The sequence below is a fragment of the Elephantulus edwardii genome, unplaced genomic scaffold (genome assembly GCF_000299155.1).
Source record: "Elephantulus edwardii isolate Elephantulus edwardi_28Jun2011 unplaced genomic scaffold, EleEdw1.0 scaffold00034, whole genome shotgun sequence".
In the NCBI taxonomy this organism is placed as follows: Eukaryota; Metazoa; Chordata; class Mammalia; order Macroscelidea; family Macroscelididae; genus Elephantulus; species Elephantulus edwardii.
In genome coordinates, this window is record NW_006399784.1 from 22,573,821 (window position 1) to 22,594,619 (window position 20,799).

The window sequence follows — 20,799 nt, forward strand, 5'->3', positions numbered from 1 at the left end:
GTGTGTACCGTCAAATCAGATCTGACTGGTAGAGAAAGAGATTGACCCTCCTTCTCCAGCAGAGCATCTGGTGAATTTGAACTGTATACCTCTGGTATTTCAGAGCAGCTTCTTGCCACTAGGCCACCAGAGCTCCCCAATTTGTGTAACTTTTTAAAACATTGTTACTCTAAAGTGTGTACTCTTGTATACACTGAGGTATATGGTCTTATAGCTACATGTACAAGAACAAGGTGCGTTAGGATTTTAAACATTCCTTTAACAGAAATCTGGTGATCTGTCACTTATTATGAATAAACAAGGATGACTGAAGGAAGCTTTGGTAGCCTAATGGAAAGAAGCTGCACTGTAATCCCAAAGGCACACAGTTTGAATCCACCAACAGCTCCTTGGGTGAAGGATGGGCAATCTCCTCCAGTGAAATTAACTCCCTCCAGAAACTGGCCAAGGGTCAGCTATGGATTGCCTCTGACTTGATGGTACACAACAACAATAACAACAATATTCTCTTCTTTATTAGCATAAGTAATTTGGAATGAAAATAAGATGACACTTTGGTAAAATTCCTTGAAAAGGAATGTTCATTAAAGGCTTACTAGGGTAGGCTTCAGAGCTGTGGTGCATAGAGTCATTCTGAGTTACAGTTTAATAGGTTGGCACGTAACAACAACAACAAAATGAATCAAAGAGGACCAGGTGTTTTAGTTTAAGGAACTGCACTGCCAACCTGAAGGCACATGGTTCTAATCTACCATCTGCTCCACAGGAGAAAGATGGGCAGTCTCCTCACATGTGATTTTCTGCCTCTGAAAACTTGCTAGGGGTCAGCTATGTGTAGATTCTGACTTGAAGGTGGTACATAGCAACAACAAAAGTGAGAGAATGGAAAAAGAGTGGATCTATAATAATGTTTCTCTGGAACAGACAAGGAGAGGAACTGAAAGGAAAATATAATTGGGCATTATTTGTCTGACAACAATCTGCAACAATGAGTACATTTACACAATGGAAGAAAATGTCCAACAATGAAAAAAATACTATTTCTTTTAAAAAGTGAATAAGAATGTTGAGATAGAAGTTTCTTTTTTTATATGTGATTTAATAGTGATTGTAACATTTAAAATTTGTTCTGTTAGAATTCATTGACATAAGTAGATTGTTTATAGTAGAAATAGATTTTTTTTTCCATACGTTGATTTAATTTGAAACAAAAATACTTGGGAAAAATTTGTATTCTTATGATATACCTAAAAGTTTGTGTTTGGTTCTTTTTTGTTGTACTTTAAAAAAATTATGTTGAATAACAACAAACAATAAGTGTTGGCTAGGATGTGGAGAGATTGGACCTCATATACACTGTTGGTGGGATTGGAAACAGCCCACATGCCCAATCACGAACTAATGGATAGAGAAACTGTGGTCTCTTCACACAATGGAAAACTATGCAGCACTCAGGAACAATGAAGTATTCATAAAATATGACACAAGAGAGTGCCTAGGGGGCATTATGTTGAGTAAAATAAGTCATCAAAGAGTAGATATTACATAAGACCACTACTGTGTAAATATGAGTGGCCAGGGGGTAAGGGACTGGTGAAAACAGAGCTAGAACAATATAAAGGTCCAGGACAAGGAAGGATCAATTTGGGAAGGATCTGACAAGATCAAGGTGGCTACTGCATTTAGCAAGTAGGAGCGAGGTAACTATAATTGTTCAAAAGAGGAAGGGAAAGTGGGGAGAAGACAGGAGGGAAAATCAGTAGCACAACAGAGATTAGTAGGCAGATTTTGGGGTGTCAAGGAATAGAAAAGTTACAGTGGGGACTTGAGAATGATGGGTAAAAGTTACAGATCAATAGTAGTTGATTCTTGAAAACAGAATATGAATATTAATTATGGAAAACACAGTGTATATAATAGAAACACAATGTATGTGAATAACTATGGAAATAAATAAAATAAATTAAAAAATTTTCAATACTTAGAATATATGTTGTTTGGTGGTGGTGGTGGTGGTGATTGCTGTTGAATCAAGCATGACTCATAGCAACCCTGTGAACAAAGGACCTGAAGCTTTTCTGTAACTATTGTTTCTTCAGGTTCACAGAGTTTCCAGAGACATGCTGTTTGGGAAGTGGATGCCATTCCCTAATATGTTTAATATTTTGTGAGCTTATTGGATGGTTAAGAGCACAGACTTTAGAGGGAGACAACACTAGGTCCGTGAGTTTAACTCATATTTACCACACATATGCTGTGGAAATTTAGACAAGTTACTTAAAGTCGTTGAAGTTATTTCATTTTAAAAACAAATAGATAAAGGGAGCTCTGGTGGCCTATAGGCAAGAAACTGTACTGCAATCCCAAAGGCATGTAGTTCAAAACCACCAGATGCTTCACTGGAGAAGGAGGTGCAATCTCCTCCTATGCCAGTCGGATCCAGTTCAGCAGTACACAAGAAAGGGGGGCTAGGGAGAAAAAGAAAAGAAACTCCTTTAAAAAAAAAATAAGAGTTGATAATAAATTTTTAAAAACCCAACAAATAATAGCCTACTTTGTAAAATTGTCATGATAATTAAATGTGATGTAACTGTATTTTTGAATTGCTTTCAACTCATAGCACCCCACTAGGTACAGCATCCAGCACCCCACCATCCTTGAAACTATTTTTATGTTTGTGTGCATTGTTACAGCCATTCTGTCAGTCCATCTTGTTGAAGGTCTTCCTCTTTTTTTACTGCCCCTCTACTGAATCATGCACTAGGTCTTTCTCTAAGGACTGATCCCTCTTGATAATATGTCTCACCTTCTTCTTGTTGAAAGAACATTGTGGTTGTGCTTAATAAGAATTAATGAAGATTTACCTTGGTACTTGGCTCATGGTACTCAATAATATTAGCACAAACAAAACAAAGCAGGTTTTACTTAATAAAATTACACATATTATCTGTCTTTTCCCCTTTTGTCATTTAGATCTAAAGGCATCATTTAAAAATATCAGAATCTTAATATTTTTGTTAATCACTCTCTAATTTCATTTATCAGCAATTATGTAACAAGTTTCCCTTTTTCAGTAAAAATAATTGTTGAGTGTAGTTGTTTTTCAAGTCTGATGGTTAGGTGGTTGTCAGCCATTAGAGAACATGCTCATTTCTGCTCAGTTATTGTGAGTGTAAACAAAGGATGAATAATTCAAAGTCAAGAAGCATTCCACATGGATGATGGAGGTGATAATAGCTTAATTCCTCTGGATCTTTTTGGTCTTTGCTCTGGTGAATTCATATTGACCTTGTCCAAAAACTGCTGACCTCCCCATTTTACTCAACTGTTTAGAAAGCTTGGCTTGCTGTAGATGGCCCTGAGGGGTTATCTGAGAGACCGCTGAGCCACTGACCCATGTCAAGACTGGATTTTAAGTCTGATCTGCAGGGCCTCTGAAATAGTTATATGTGAAGTTTATTGAACACAAAAGCCTTGCCATCTGCATTTTCCCCCTGCTGATTATTAAAATATATTTAGAATGTCCTTATTAAGGTCAAATATTTAAATCACTCCGTTTCTTAAGCAAGTCATTTTCTGAATGTTGTTATACACTTTCTCTTTTTCAGTTAGTACCTTAAAACTAAACCTGAATGTCTTTAAACGTGGAGTAATATTGTTAAACCATGGTTGTGTCTGATGAATCCTTTTCCTGGCTGATGGAAGAACCAAAGCAACAGCATATTAATACTTGTATTGTAAAAATGTTGGTATTTTCTCAGAAAAAGTTCCCTATACCTCAAGGAAAATCTTGCTTATTATATCACTCTTAATACATTTCAATTATTTCTGTGTAAATCTTCTTAGACCTCCAATGTTACTAAAATTATTTAAACATTTTGGGGTTATGCACCTTGAAAAAGAGCCTATAATTTTCCACTAAGATACTTATAAATTTTGTGTGACTGAGATATCCCTTAATAAAAATTTTTGTCAGAACTGTGATTAAAGAAATGGAAGAACATTTTCTTTGGGTTTGTTTTGGGTTTTGTCTCTATAAGAGTTGATCTGGCACTTAAAAATATGTCTATCAATTATCCTACAATTTATACCATGATATCTTTTCTTTTTATATAGGAATTGATCCCTGAATTTTATTATCTTCCTGAGATGTTTGTCAACTTCAATGGTTATAATCTTGGAGTGATGGATGATGGGACAGTAGTGTCTGATGTTGAACTTCCTCCTTGGGCCAAAACCTCAGAAGAATTTGTTCGCATAAACAGATTGGTAAGATAGTAATCGTCTACTCTGTCATGAGTCTATTCTCAAACTTCTTTCATGTATTGGTGTGTTATCATTAACCCTTGCTCTTCTGAACAAAACTGTAGTAACTTCGGTGAGTAAAAGTGTCATAATTCATGAATGTCTGAATATACTCCATAAAAATTTATAAACTTGGGTGGTATGATGGTTTATTTTATTAGGTTTTTGTTTTTTTTTTACAGAATTTAGTTTACTTTCCTGTATACATGATAATTCAATTTTAGGAGTGAAATGAGAATTGCTTTTTTGAAACACAAGCTTCTCCTCCCAAGAAGGAAATACAACTATATATTCCTGTTTAGAAAACAATTACATATTTTCTGACAGAAACATGGTTCTCATTTCATACTATATCCTCATGTAGTATTTTATGAAAATTTAAATATTTTCAAGCAAAATCCAATATACTTAAAAGCTCAGGAACGATGGGGCTTATGATCAAGTCTCTAGTACTGTTGGAGGACTCTTTTTTTAAAAAAAATATTTCTTTTGAACTGGTTTACTTAAAAAGTTCATATACATTGTTTCCACACAGAATCTTTCCCATTTCCTTTACCCACCACTACCTCTACCCATCAAATTGTGTATAGAGTTGCCCATAGTTACCTCTCTGCTCCCTCCCTACCTTGGATCCTCATACATGGTTTACTAGTGATCATTCGGTTTCTACAATAGTGGTCTTATACAGTATTTCGCCTAATGCAACTGAGTTCACTTTGCATAATGCTTTCTAGTCCCTCCCAAGTTGCATAATGATTTTAAAAACCATTGCTCTTGCATGCTGCTTAGTATTCCATCGTGTGAATGCACCATAATTTCTTAATCCATTCGATTGTAGTTGGGCATTTGGGCTGTTTCCATGTTCTTGCGATGTTGAATAATGATTCTATGAACATTGATGTATAAACCTTTGTGTCTCATTTCTCATTTTCTTGGGGTATATTCCAAGCAGTGGAATAACTAGGTCATAGGGAATTTCTTTGTTCAGCTTTTTGAGGAACTTCAAACTGCCTTCCAGAGTGGTTGTACCATTTTACAATCCCATGTTGATAGACTCTTTTTTTCCACTCTTGTAAGTTTCATTAAAAATATAAAACGCTTCACGAATTTTCATGTCATTCTTGCACAGGGGCCTTGCTAATCTTCTCTGTTCCAGTTTTAGTGTCTGTGCTGCCAAGCGAGTACTAGTGAACTCTCTTACTGCAATCTAATACATGGGTGTTGTGTTAACTCTGTGAGGAACTTGTTCCCTTTTCAGTTTCAAAGAAATTTGGAATCAAGGAACTTTAGTGTTACGATAATTTAAAAGTATAATTTTACCGTATTCTAATTTTTTAAATGGAACATCAATTACATTTTTAAATAATTTTACAGTTAAGCAGTGAAAATTGCAGTATTTTGGTTTTCTAAGTGATTTTCTCTTTTGTTTTAAATTACTTTTTAAGCTGATCTAATCTTATCTGTAACTGTAGTTATAGTCTTATACTGAAATTTTCATTTTACATATATATCAAAAACAATGCAGAAGATTGTAAAGATCCTAAGAACATAGGCTTTGGATTTAGGTTGTATATACCCGTCTTGGATCAATTATATTTTCAGGGAACTGTAGGAAATTTAACCTTTTCAAACCTTGTTTTTATCATTTGTAATTTAGAAATTGTGAGTATGAAATTGCAATTATGTACATAAAATACCTAGAATATTATCTGGCTTACCTTGGCAGATGGTTCCTATTATTATTTTATCACAATCTTCTGATATGCTGCATTTCATTTTACTCTCAAGAATTTTTAAAGATTCTCAGTAAGTAACTGTGGCTAAAGTGAGAACCCAGCATGAAGGTTAGCCCTGAAAGTATCTGAAGGAGATGTCAAACTTTTTATAGTTTGTATGTGATTATGTCTACCCACCTTAACGGTAGACAGAGGTGAATTTAAAGTACCTTCATTCATTAATCTTTTCTTTTACTTTTTTTTTCTTCTTTACTTTCATTGATTATCTACATTTTGTAAACAGCTTTATTGTAGTAATTTATGTTCAAATATACAATCTAATACATTTTATTAGGTTTATATAATTATGTCACTACCATCAACTTTAGAACACTTGTATCTCTCTATAAAGTCTTCTCATGTCTTCAGTATCTGTTTCCATTCCCAGCTACAGGCAACCACTGATTTTCTCTGTAATTTTTCTTTTCCTAGAAATTTTATATTAATGGCATCACATGATAGTCCCTTCTGTTCCTGATCTTTGAGATTGCACATATTTTTGAGGTTCCTCTTTGTTGCACCTACAAGTTGTTCATTTCTTGATGTTGTTACATAATATTCCATCTGGTTGGGATGAATTCTCTAAACCTTCTAGGGGGAAAAGGCAACAATTTACAAAATTATTTTCCAATCAGATCTGGTTTTGGATTGCTTATCCATTACACTGAATGACTATGAAATATTTAAAGATAATATTTTACCATATTAATTCTTACTATATTAACTCTACCTTTTATTATGACTTATGTTGTTTATTGTTTTACCAGTGAAGCTTAATCTTACATGTTTTGGAGATGTCTTCATTCCCAAACAGTATCATATGAAAATTCACTTCCAATTAAATGCAAATTTTCTGAGTTAAATGATTTTATTTATATCCAATAACTTAAATTCATAATTAGAAAAGAGACCTTATTTTACTTATTATGTTTTTGTGAAACAACTTAATAACTACATTTATTCTGTAAAAAAAAAGAAAATGTACATCCGAACCAAAACAGTAAATGTTAAAGCATTTCCATAGTTGAGGTCAATTGGTTAATTTTATAATTTCCTGTTAACTTTGTATAAGTGACTAAATTATTAGTGTGGCATTTCTGTATTTGTTAGCATGTTATCACATAAGAGTTTTGTCCCCTCCTCCTTTTGGTTTCCTCTTCAAGTCCACAGATTTTATGCAATGATTGTAGCTCATGAAATGCATACTACTTTGATCTGTGACCTTTTTGTGGTGCTAATCGGGTTCCTGATATCATTATACCTTACTCATTAATCATATTTCCTGCAGCCCGTCAGGCAGCCAGACAGCCCAAGTCCCTGTTTTCAGCCCTCTGTTGGCAGGTTTCTGCTTTTCCAGATTATTACAGACGATACTTTGGCTTCTCATAACCAGAGCCACATCAAGCTGTGTGTTACAATTAAAGTCAGATGGTCCTCAGGTTGAGCAGGGATATAGTGTTGCAGCTGCCTCTCTTCCTGGAACAAACTATCACCAAGAACAGATGATCTATAGGACAGTGAATAATAACAGATTGTACAGTACTCGCTTGGTAGCAGGGGATCACAGGATTAATTAACTGACATACTCATTTTAAGATACCCAGCTTGTCTTTTTTAAAGTATTGGTAGCACACATGTTAATTCAAAAGGATAGGATATTCTGAGAAACATGATTTTGCTACTGCAACTTTAATGGTGCATTTTCCATTTGTGTTAGTTAGTAAACCATAGCTATCCTACTTAGCCATTTTTATTCTCAGAGATTTAAGTAAGTAATAAAGATCTAAGTGTAGAGTTGGTAAATTTGCTAAGTAGTGGATTTATGTATAGAAGATAAATATCCTACATAGTATAGAAAGAAGTCCTTGTGTAAGAAACTCACCTACGTCCATTTAATTTTACAGAAAAACAAATTACATTTTCTTTGTTCTGAACAGTTGTAATTCGGGTAAAATGAGAACAGACCTCTCATGCCAGAGATTAGTCTGTGTTTTATATTTTTTTAAACATCTTCAAAATATAAATAAGGAACAGGCTTTTCATACTTTTGAAAAATCTGTGTATGAATTCATAATGCTCATCACTGTGCAAAGAAAACTCTTGTAGTACTTGACTTTTACATTGATTCAGAAGCAAAGAAAACCATATTCTGATACAGTTTCAGAAAGCTGATGGAGTGAAACATTGTGTTTTTGGTGGAGAAAGTTTAATATCTTTAAATTACAATCACAATAGTTCATTCATTTATCATGTAGCTATTGAATGCTGTTTGTACATGAGTACCACTGCATTCTGTGATCAAGACAGACACTGTCCCACCCTTGGAAGTCATGCCCTCTCTGATAACTAGACTCTTGTACTAGAAACATCTTAGAGTTGAAAGAATCTATCAACCTATTAAAAGTAAATTTCTGTTGGTGAATTATCCTTAGATTACCAAGTAGAATGACAGTTGGCTATTTGGTATCTTCTAAAGCTTTTTTCTTCTCTACTATTTCATGATGATGATTTAAATAATCACTTGCTTATAAAGGTAGAGAAAAATAAAATTAGTGTGTTGTCTTCTTTCCATTGCCATCTGAGAATATAGATAAATTAAGAGATGTGCTGTTTTTTATGTTCTTGAATGAAGAGAGAAAAGAAAATTTTCAAATTTTGTTTCTTCAACCATTTTTCTTTATTATGAAAATTTGAATATATGAACATTCTCCTTAAACCTTCATAGATTTTGTAATTCTGAATAAAGTTGGAGTTTTTCCTTTAAATGGACAGTTTACAGTCATCAGATGATAGCTATTATTGTTAGGTGCTGTTGAGTATGACTCAGAGTGACCCTATGAACAAAAGATACGAACCTTCTCTATCCATGTGCCGTCCTCACACTTGGTGACTCAGAAGAGCCCATTGCAGCAAGGGATGGCAGCCAGCACAGGTAAACTAAGAACCCATGTCCTGCAACAAAATATACAAAATATGCATAGGAAATCCTATAGTTTGAGCAAGCTGTGTTTGAAATGATAACACAATTAGATGGTTTTAATGGCATATTATGTCTGAACTTACAGTGTTCAGCACAGTGTAAGATTGAGGTTTTATTGATAGCTGAATGGGGTTTTATTATTTTTTTAAACTTTTATTCACATCATCATTTTAGTTTTTCAGATGAATAGTATTTAAAAGTTAAGTTCTTAAGAGTTTACTAGATGAGTCGTCTTCTTGTGTTTAAATAGGAATAAAAAAAGCTGACCTAGGTTCCCCGCCCCCATATTTCTTTGCCTTTTCATTTTCTACTTGGACAATGATAAGGCCAAGAATACAATTAAAAGATCCATAGAACGTTAGTGCGTAATAATTACTTTCAACTGTGAGCACTGTCTTCTCTCCCTGCAAACCCCAGCAGTCAGCTTTAAATTATTGGAGAATGGGGGCATGTATGAAGTTTGAAAAAAGGAAAACACTACAATTGTTTGGGTTTGTTTTGTATAATCATGTTCTATGTACATCATTGTGAAATTTTAGTTCCAAATAAAGGGAACAGTTAAAAGTGAAGGAAAGGATATATCATGTTCACATACTGCAATTTCCCCATCTTAATTTACAAATTTAATTTTATAAAACCAGTCCAAATCACAGCAAGTTTTTTGGGTTTTTTTTTGGGTTTTTTTTTTTAAGCAAGTTTGTTTTTACTGTTTTGTTGTTGGGACTTGACAAACAGACTCTAAAGAGCAAAGGACTCATCATAACCAGAGCTCTTTGAGAAGAAGAGCAGGTTCATGAGACTTTTTATAATTAAAGCTTTAGTAAAGGCCTCTGGTGAAATAGTAGTAAAAAGCTTCACAAATAAAGTTGTAATAATTTGGGAATATTAGAGGGGAAATAGAGTAATGGAGATGAACGAAACCGCAAAACAGCCCAGGACATTTAATTTTTTTTTTTTTAAATAAAGATGACGATGCAGATCTGTAGGGCAAGAAAAGACTTGTCAGCTTATGTTGTTGTCTATACCATCCTGCAGAACCAGCCCGTTACTGACCCTTGAGCTTGTTAGGTGGAGCTGGCTCATCCTTCTCCTGCAGAGCAGTCGGTGAATTTAACCTGTATCACCTTACAGCGCTAGACAATTGATTCTCAATATGGGGGGAAATGAAACTGGAAATTTATACCACAAAGTGAAGATTTACGTGTGAAAGCAAGATTATAAACTTTTAAAGATTGTGACCTTACAATAGGGGGAAATTTATCAAAGAAGAGAAAAAAGTGAAATTTTCTTTGTCACATTAATTGCTGCTCTGCCAACCCAAGAATGGTGGTTTCCAACCCAAGAATGCTCTGGCGGTTCAAAGCCACTGGCAGTTCTTTTTTAAAATATGGGCAATCTCCTATGCAATTTATAGTCTCTGAAAATCTGCTCCAAGTAGATTCTGACTCAGTGACAGTGAATTGAGTGGTTGACATTGTTTCTTAGATGCTGAATCACCTTTGAATTCTTTTAATATATTAAACTTAACTGCTGTAATTTTTTTTTAATGTTGGATTTGTTGTTTCCTATAGCCTGCTCTGTAGGGAGTTATGCTGCCAACCCAAAGGCCATACTTCTCTGGTGGTTCAAATCCAGTATATTAATATTTCCCCCTTTTGTTGTTATTCTCATTGTAATTATAAGTATTTCTACTGGCTTTGTGTTTAATTGTAAAATTATATATTTTCATTCATAAATCATCTGCTATCAACAGTTTTGTCTCTAGTCCATGAATTTTGCATACTATTTTTATTAATGCATAACATTTTCAAATATCTCATATAATTTTTTTTACTCTTCAGTTAATCAGAAATATGCCCTTTAAATTTAAAATAGTTGTGGAATTTTCAAATTTTCTTCTAAATAATTTGTTTTAATTTCATTGTTATTAAAACATCTAACTTTTGTGATACTAGTTGTTCGAAACAATCCTTCCATGTGATTTTAGCTTCAGAAACTAATGGAAGAGCAGCTTCATTCCAACTGAACAACAATGAGTTCCTATTTTTTGAGACTTGTCTTATGATTTAGTGTGTGGTCTATCCTGGAGAATTCCCCATGATGCTTTTGGTAGAAATGGCTATTCTGCCTTTAGATGTTGAAGAGATGTTTGTTATATCATATTTACTATATTCAAATGGTATATGTCTGTATTGATTTTCTGTCTGTGATGTTGGAGAAGAGTACTGAACAGCTCATGAACAGCCATAGAACAAACAGATTTATCTTGGAGAGGATGCATCCAGAGTGCTCTCTGAAGGCAAGAATACTTTGGACATGTTACAATAAGGGGCTGTTGCTGGGAGGGGACATAATGATGGGAAGGGTGGAGGGTTGGCAAAGGAGAGGAAGACCCTCAACCAGGTGGATTGATATGGTGACTGCTGCAGTGGGCTCTTGTTTTTCAGGACATGTGAAGATGGCAAAGGCTAGAACAGGGTTCAGATCTTTAGTTCATTGGGTTGCTATGAGTCATACTTGACTCAATGGCACCTAAAAACAATAACAACTGTATTTATCATAATAAGATATTGAAGTCACCAGTTATGGTCAGTTCTGTCATTGTTTCATGTACTTTTGAGCCCTTTTGTTAGCTTCATTAGTTGCCTGTGGCTGCTGCAACAAATTAGCACAATCTAAATTGCTTAAAATAACAGAAATGTATTCTTTTGGTTTTAGAGGCCAGAGGTCTAACAAATAAGTATTGCTGAACTAAAATCAAGGTGTCAGGAGGATGATCCTCACTTTGCCATATATTGGAGAGAAGTTATTCTTTACCTCTCCCATTATTGGTTTCTATCACTCCTTTTGCTGAAGCCACATTACGTCTATCTCTGTCTTCATTTCACATCTCTTCTATCTGTAATCAAATATCCTTCTGCTTTTCTTCTCCTATAGCGATAAATATAATAGCATTTAAAATAATCCTGATAATCCAGAATAATCTTCCAATCTCAAAATCCTTAATTTCTTCACATTTCAAACACTGTCCAATTCATGTAAGGTAGTATTTTTAGATTTCTTTTATGGGAAATAACATTTATATGAATTAGTACCTAAGAGCATAATATTTTCTGCATACCACAAGGAGTGTATGTGTACAGTTGTTACTGAATTAGTAAATTCTTTGTTAAAAGTAAGTCTTTTGAGTCTCTTTTGCTTAATAACTGCAGTAAGTTTTTTGTTACTGTTTTTATGGTATATGTTTCCCCATTCTTTTATTTAAACCTTATTTTGTCTTTGATTCTAAAGTGTGATTCTTGTAGAGAGTATATAGTTAGATCATGTTTATATATTCAATATGACAACATGTGATTTAGTCTACTAAAAAATAACTATTTAATATGGAATGTACTTAGCTTGACTGTGTGCAACAAAAGCTTTTTTCAACAAGGTGAAAAGAAAACCTACCAAGTGAGAACAAATATTTGGTAATACCATCTCAGACAAGAGACTTATAAATAAAGTTTACAGAATACTCCTGGGTCTCCACAAGAAAAAGACTGATAACCCAGTTACAAAATGGGCAAAAGACATGGAAAGAATATTCGCAGAGGAAGATATTAGAATGATAGACACATGTAGAAATACTCAAAATCACTGGCAACAAGAGAGTTGCAAATCAAAACCATAATGAGGAACCATCTCACTCCAGTAACAGTGGTAAAGTCTAACAGGGCAGCAAGTAATATATGTTGGAGAGGATGTGGCGAGAAAGCAACTCTTAATACGTTGTCAGTAGGATTGTAAAATGGTATAGCCATTCTGGAAGGCATTTTGGCGCTTCCTCAAAAAGCTGAACATAGAAAATTCCGTATGACCCAGTCATTCCATTTCTTGGAATATACCCCAAGACAATGAGAAATAGGGCTCAAATGGAAACTTGTACACCAGTGTTCATAGCAGCATTATTCACCATCACAATACCATGGAAACAGCCCAGATGTCCAACCACAAATGAATAGATTGAGAAGTTGTGGTGCATTTATACAATGGAATACTATGCAGCAACAATCATTTTGTAAATTACTATCTAACTTGGGAAGGACAGGAGAGCATTTTGCTGAGTGAATTAAGTCAGTCCCACAAGGACAAATATAAAACCATTATTATAGAAGGAGTATAAGGATCCAAGGTGGGGAGATAGTGGATATAAAGGGTGAGTGAGGATTGGGTGGGAGGGTGTTAATCATAGGATTGCACAATTCAGTGGGTGTTTGGGGTGAAGAAATGGGAAGGGTCTTTTGTGAAAAACAGTATATTAAAACTTTTTAAATAAGATTCACATAAAAAATATTTTAAAAATTTTAAAAAACTTTTAATAACAACCAATGCCAAAGAGAAAGTTGCAAAATAACAACAACCAAAAAAAAAGCCAACCATAGAAATTCCATATGACTAGCAAATTCTCAACTTGGAATATACCCTGAGAAAACTGAGGCAGAAATGGAGACTTAAACACCAGTGTTCATAGCAGCATTATTCACCATCACAAAGACATGGAAACAAGCCAGATGTCCAACTACAAATGAATGAATTGAGAAATTATGGTATAGTCACATAATGGAATACTATGCAGCATACAGGAGCAATAACTTTTTAAATTATTACCTAACTTGGGAGAGACTGGAGAGCATTATGCTGAGTGAACTAACTCAGTTTCACAAGGAAAAATATTATTATTGTAGTATATCATTATTGTAGAATGAGCTTAAGGATCCAAGGGGGGGAGAGAAGCAGAGGGGTGAGGATGTGCACGGGGAGGCGAGATTAAGCATGGAATTGTACAATTTTATGGTTAGAGGAGTGAGGGATATTGGAAGAATCTGTTCTCAAAACAATATATTTTAATTTTGTGAATAAACTAGTATAAAAAAATGAAATGAAACACATGAATATCGACCCTACTAGGCATTAGTGAGATAAGATGCACCAGATTTGACCATTTGGAACAGTATATCATATAGTATGCTATGCAGGGAACAAAAAACCAAAAGAATGGTATTAAACTTGTAGTAAAAATGTAAACTTTACTTTCTACCTTTAAACATAATGTTGTGTGTTATAGGATAATACATGTATGCATACAAGACAGACCCGTTAATACGACTGCTATCCAAATATACACTCCTACAACTGGAGCCAAATAGGAAGAAATTGAAAAATTTCATACCAAACATGCAGTCAAGACACTTTAATGATTATTGGTGACTAGAATTAAAAAAATGGGAAACGGTGAAGAAGGAGCAGCAGATGGATTTGTGATAGAAATGAGGCTGGAAATAGAATGTTTGAATTTTGTGTTTATGATGATTTATGCATTACAAATATATTTTTTAAAATAAAACAAATGGTAGCATTACACATAAATCTCAACTGATGGGCTGCATAGGAATCAAATTGACTGCATTTGGGGAAGAAATCACTGCAGAAGCTCAATATTGGCAGCCAAAACTAGACCAGGTGTGAACTGTGGGTCAAACAATCAATTATTTGTATCAAATTCAAATTGAGGCAGAACAAAATTAAAGTAAATCCATAATAACCAAGATACGATCTTGAATCAATTTCATCTGAATTTCAAGATTATTTTAGTAATAGGTTTGTGGCATTGAACATCAATGACCAAGTACCAGATGAATTGTGAGCTGATAGCAAGGATATCATCCATGAAGTAAGCAAAAAAATCATTACAAAAACAGAGGAGAAGGAAAGGAATAAAAATGAATGTCAGAAGAAACACTCAAATTTGCACTGGAGTATTGAGAAGCAAAAAAAAAAAAAAAAGAAAGGAAGAAAGAAAACAAGGTGAAATAAAAGTTGAACAAAAGATTTCATAGGATAGCCCGGGAAGACAAAGCAAAGTATTACAATGGAATGTGCAGAGAGTGGGAATTGGAGAATAAAAAAGGCAGAGCTTGCTCTTCATTTCTCAGTCTGAGACAACTGAAAAACAAATTTAAGCTTCACATCTCTATATTTAAATGTGCTATAGTCTATATATTGAATGACCCAGAAATCATCAAAAGAAGGTGGAGGAAATACACATAGTCACTATACCAAAAAGAAGTGATTGAAAAATTTCAGAAAGTACCATATGAACAGGAGCCAATGGTAATGAAAGAGGACGTGGGATTGACAAAATAAGGTCCCAGGAAGCAATAGAATAGAAATTGCTTTGTTTCCATTAACAGATGCACCATAGGATGCATTCACCAGTCTATGCCAGAAAATTGGAGGACAGCTCTCTGGCCAACCAGTTAAAAGAGGTCCATATTTGTTTCCATTTCCAAGAAAGGTGATCCAACTGATTGTGGAGACTCTCAATAATATTATATGTAAGCAAAATACTGCTGAAGATCATTCAGAAATGGCTGGAACATTACATAGGTAGCAAACTGCCAGAAGTTCAAGCAGGATTTAGAAGAAACCATGGCACCAGCGATATCATTGCTGATTTCAGATGGATCCTGGATGAAAGTAAAAAAAAAAATACCATAAGAATGTCTGTCTGTGCTTTATTGACTAATGCAGAGGCATTTGACTATGTGAATCATAAGAAGTTATGGCTGACATTGAGAAGAATAGGAATCCCAGAGCACTTAATTGTGCTTATGTGAAACCTACACATGGAGCAGGAGGCTGTTGTTTGAGAAAGAGCAGGGGAACACTGCATGGTTTAAAAGTGAGAAGGGAGTGTCAAGGTTATATTCTCTCTCCACACCTATTTAGTCTATATGCTGAGCACATTATCAGAGAAACTGGACTCGATGGAGTGTGGCATCAAGATTTGTGGGAAATTCATCAATAACCGGAGTTATGTAAATGATACAACCTTGCTTATTGAAAGTGAGGAGGACTTGAAGAACTTGTGGCAGAAGATCAAAGAATATACCCTTCGGTATGGATTGTATTTCAATGTCAAGAAAAAAAAGATTCATCCACTGGGCGAATAGGCACATCATGATGGCTAGAAAGGAAATTGAACTGTCAAGTTTCATCTTACTTGATCAACAGTTAACACCCTTGGTACCAGCAGTCAAGAAAGAAGGAGATTAATTGCACTGGGAAAATCTACAGTTAGGGAGCTCTCTAGATTATTGAGGAGTAATGATGTTGGTTTGAGGGCTAAAAGGCATCTGATTCAGGACATAGTCTTCCCATCACTTACTGTGCATCAGAGAGCTAGACAGTGTATAAAGGACAGAAAAAGAATTGAATCCTTTGTGCTGTGGTGTTGGAGAAGTTCACTGAAAATCCCATGGACTGCCAAAAGAACAAACATAAGTTTTTGAGAGAGTGCAGCCCAAGTGCTCCTTGGAGGCTTTGAACATGTTGCTAGAGGTGCTATTCCTTGGAGAGAGACCTGATGCTAGAAAGGGGGGAAGAGTCAGCAAAGGAGATAAAGACCTTCAACTAAATAGATTGATGTGGTAACTGCTGCAATCAGCTCTTGTGGTTCAGGAAGGGTGAGGATGGTGCAGGATAGAACAAGCTTCAGATCTTTTGTTCATAGGATTGTTATGAGCATTACTTGACTTGTTGGCACATGACAACAACATATGCACTTTGATTATCAAAATTTGTGTATCATATTAACACTTAATTTCAGTAAATTACAGTGATTTTGCTCTAGTTCAGCCCTACTGCTTCTCTTTCTGTTATTGTCATTCTTGCATCTTCATATGCTATGAACCATTAATAACGGTGGTGGTGTTAGATCCCATCAAGTTGAGTACAACTCATTTTGACCCTATGAACAAAAGATCTGAAACCTAGAGCTATCGTCATTTCTCTAGTGTTCATAAAGTTTTCAAAGGCCTGCTATTTAAGTGGATGCCAATCCTGCTTCCAAGACTGTTTTATTCAGGAAACACTACCAAACCCTGTCCACCACAGGTAACCGTTTTGGCATTTGACATACCAGTAACACAGCTTTCAGTATCTCAGCAATCCCAAGTTATCTTAGTACTGCAAACTGACAGTCAAGTGCTTTACCACTTAGAACAGTGTTCTCCTCAAGCACAAATACCACCAGGTAGGACCCAACCAACTCTCTGAACCTCAGCATTATATATTTACTTTTAAACAGAAGATTCTGACTTTAAATAATCTTTTTCTGGACTATTCATGGTTGAATATTCAGATATTTTCCATGATGTCCTTTATCTATTCAGCTATATAGAGTCTTTTGTTCTTCAACTAATATGATCCACATTCTTTTGACCTTCTTTTCAGCTTTACTGTTAGAGTACTCTCCTGTGCACCTGTCAGTTTGTCAATTTTCCATCTTTTCTGTCCATTTTCTGTCTTCTTTTGATCTATATTGCTTTATGCATAGTTAATAAAGTGAAAGCGAGGATGATTCAGTATCTCTCATCATTTAAGTTCATAAGCTTTTTTATTTCCTTTCCTATGACCTTCAATTACTTTGGATTTTACTATCTTCTGTTTTCTCTTCTTTGTCAGGTATTAATGAGCTAACCCCTACTCATAATGATCTGCTGAATAACAGAAAAAAATCTTGGCTCTGTCCTGCACAATCCTCACAGTCTGTGCTTCATTTCATCCTTGTAGTCACTGTGCCAGTCTTTATTTTGGCGGACCTTCCTCTTTTCTCACTGACCCTGCAGTTTTCCAAGCATGATGTCTATTTAAAAAAAAAAAAAAGAAACGTGCCTCCTACATATATATATCCAAATTATGTGAGATGAAGTTCACAATCCTTTGACAACACAAATACTTTGGCTGTACTTCTTCCAACATGTAAGGTATTTTGGGATTTGATTGTTTTGGGTTGTTTGTTTTTTTTAGTTGTCATTTATTCAGTACTTTCCACCAATACAACATCCTTGTCCATAGGGAACCCTGGTGGCTTAGTGGTAAAGAGTCACGCTGCCAACCTAAAGGCATACAGTTCAAATCCACCAGCTGCTCCACAGGAGAAAGATGGGCAATCTCCTGTAATGAACAAACCCAGTGGAGGGTCAGCTGTGAGTCTGTTCCAATGCAATGGTGCATAACATGACATAACACAGCATAGCATAGCATAACATTCATTGTCCAACTTTCATATGCATAGGAAGCAATTGAAAACAGTATAGGTCAAACTTTTAGATTCTTTTGGTTTTTCTTTTTTGTTTTTTGTGTTTTGGGGTTTTTTTTGGCTGGCATATAGTAAGGTTTTAATAAGCATTGGCTATTAGTAGACTCTTTAAAGGGATATTCTTGTTCTCTAGCACTTCAGAGACATCTTTGACAGCAGAGTATTACCAATGTAGCAGGGTTTTTTTTCCTTAAATTTCTTGATTGATGCTTCCATGTGTGTTAATTGTAGAGCCAAGTGAAATGTTTACCCGTTGTCTTAGTACATGAAATTTGAACTTTGGATAAATGTGGCATATGCTACATTTTGTTTAATGGTCTTTTGTTGTCCCATATGACAGCAAAGTGAAATGATACTATTTCCAAGCTGTGCAGCATTCATGGTGAAAAAAGAGCCATATTATGTGATTATTTTGGAGTACTGTTCTATGATTATGTACTAACAGTATAATTTAATATTTTATCACAGCATTAATATAGCATGGTAATAAAACCATTTCTTAAAATATCTGAAATAATATTACAAAATTCCTCGAAATCAGTATTTGTATAGCCATTTGTAGAATACTGAGGCCTATAGTGATACTTCTCCCTCTAATCCCAAAGACAGGCTGCTCTGTGGGAGAAGGTTAGATAATCTCTTCCTTGCAATTTACTGTCTATGAAAACCCACTGCCAGGTCAGCAATGGGTCAGTCAGTTCCAATTTGACAGCACACAAGTCTCTGATCTTCTACAGCATACTGTTCAAGTTCTCCTCACTTTTTAGCAAGCAAGGTTGTACTATTTGCATAATGCTGGATGTTGATGGGTCTTCTCCAATTTGATGCCACAGTCGTCTTCACAGATTCCAGCTTCTTGAGTATTTACTCAGCATACATTTTGAAGGTATGGAGAAAGGATACAACCCTGACACAAACCTTTCTTAATTTTCAACCATTTTGTTTTCCCATGCTCTCTTCACTAGCCTTTTCTTCACTAGTCATATGTTTCATATACACACAATTAAGTGATCTGGGATTCTTTTTATTATTTTCAGTGTTAGCCATAATTTTGTTATGACCCACAGAGTTAAATGCTTGTGCATAGCCAGTTAAGCACAAGTAGACATTCTTTTGGTATTGCTTGTATTCAGCCAGGATCCCTCTGACATCAGCAGCTATATTCTTGGTGACACAGCCACTTATAAACCCTATTTGAGTTTGTCTGGTGGTTCGTCATTGTACTGTTCTATCAATTTTTAAATAATCTTCACCAATATTTTGCTTAAATGTGGTATTAATAATACTTTTCAATAATTTCTATATTCTTTTATATTACCTTTCTCGGAAATAGGAACAAATATGGATCTCTTCCAATCAGCTCACCAGGCAGCTATCCTCCAAATTTCCTGGTACAAACAGATGAGCACTTCCAGGGCAGCATCTGTTAGTTGAAACATATCAGTTGGTACCTCATTGATTCCTAGGGCCTTTTTTTTCTTTGTCTGTGGTTTCAGTGAAGCTTGAATTTATTCCTTTGAAATCCTTTCTGTTGGCTCATGAGCATACGGTGCTTCCATATGATCACAGAAATATTTCAATGTCAACCGATTCTTTTTATTACAGTGATTCTGTTTATTCCCTCCATGTTCTTTTAATGCTGCCTGGATCTTCCAAGATTTTACCCATTGCATCTTTCATTATTGCAACTCAAGGCTAGAATTCATGTTTACGTTCTTTCAGCTTGAGAAATGCTGAGTGAGTTTCATTCGCCAATTCTGTTACTTTGCACTTTCTGTTTTAATACTTTGTTTTCTCAGGGTGCTCTTTGAAATGTTCTTTTTAGCTCTTTTACTTCAGTATCCCTTTCCCTTGTTTTGATGTTTTGATGCTCTTATTAAATTCAAGTCTCTTCTGACATCCTTCTCTCTCCCCCCCCCTTTCTTTGTAATGACCTGTTGCTCACTTCATGGATGATTTCCTTGATAGCGTTCCACAGGTCCTCTTGTCTTTGATCATTGTTGTTCAGTGCTTCAAACCTATTCTTTTTCTTTCTTTTGTTGTTCTTTTGGTGGTTGTTGTGTGCCATTGACCCGGATCCAGCTGGCACAGGTTGACTCAAACCGCGTTCCTTCATGATTGCAGTGCAGTTCAAACCTTTTCTTAAGGTGATTTTTAAATTCAGGTGGGATAGACTCAAGATGCTATTTTAATTCTCATGGACTTATTTTCATTCGTCATTTTCTTCAGCCTCAGTTTGAACATTCACATTAGTAGTTGATGCTCTATTCTATAATCAGCACCTGGCCTGATTTTAACTACAAATATTGAACTTCTCTAATGATTTGTCCCACAGATGTAATCAGTCAGTTCCTATCCAGTCCATCTGGTGACGTCAAATGTAAAGTTGCTGGTTGTGATTTTTATGAAGGGTATATGCAGTGAGTAAATCTTTTCACATATAGAACTCAGTCATTCTATTTCTGGTCTCATTTCTGCCACCTAGTCTGTGTTTTCTGACCACATTCCTTGTTCATTGTTTCCAACTTTGCATTCAGTCACCAGTTACCATTAGCACATCTTGATTGCATATTTGGTCAATTTTGGACTGCAGA

The 20,799-nt window shown here is 35.1% G+C and overlaps 1 protein-coding gene across 1 annotated transcript in view; it reads left to right on the forward strand.

Moving 5' to 3' along the window:
* The window catches only part of LRBA (LPS-responsive vesicle trafficking, beach and anchor containing), an 874,405-nt gene that overhangs the window by 662,333 nt on the left and 191,273 nt on the right, over nucleotides 1-20,799 (forward strand). The window contains exon 46 of the mRNA XM_006884505.1: nucleotides 4,117-4,269. Coding sequence (XP_006884567.1) covers nucleotides 4,117-4,269 — 153 coding nt within the window. The remainder of the gene's footprint in view (nucleotides 1-4,116; nucleotides 4,270-20,799) is intronic.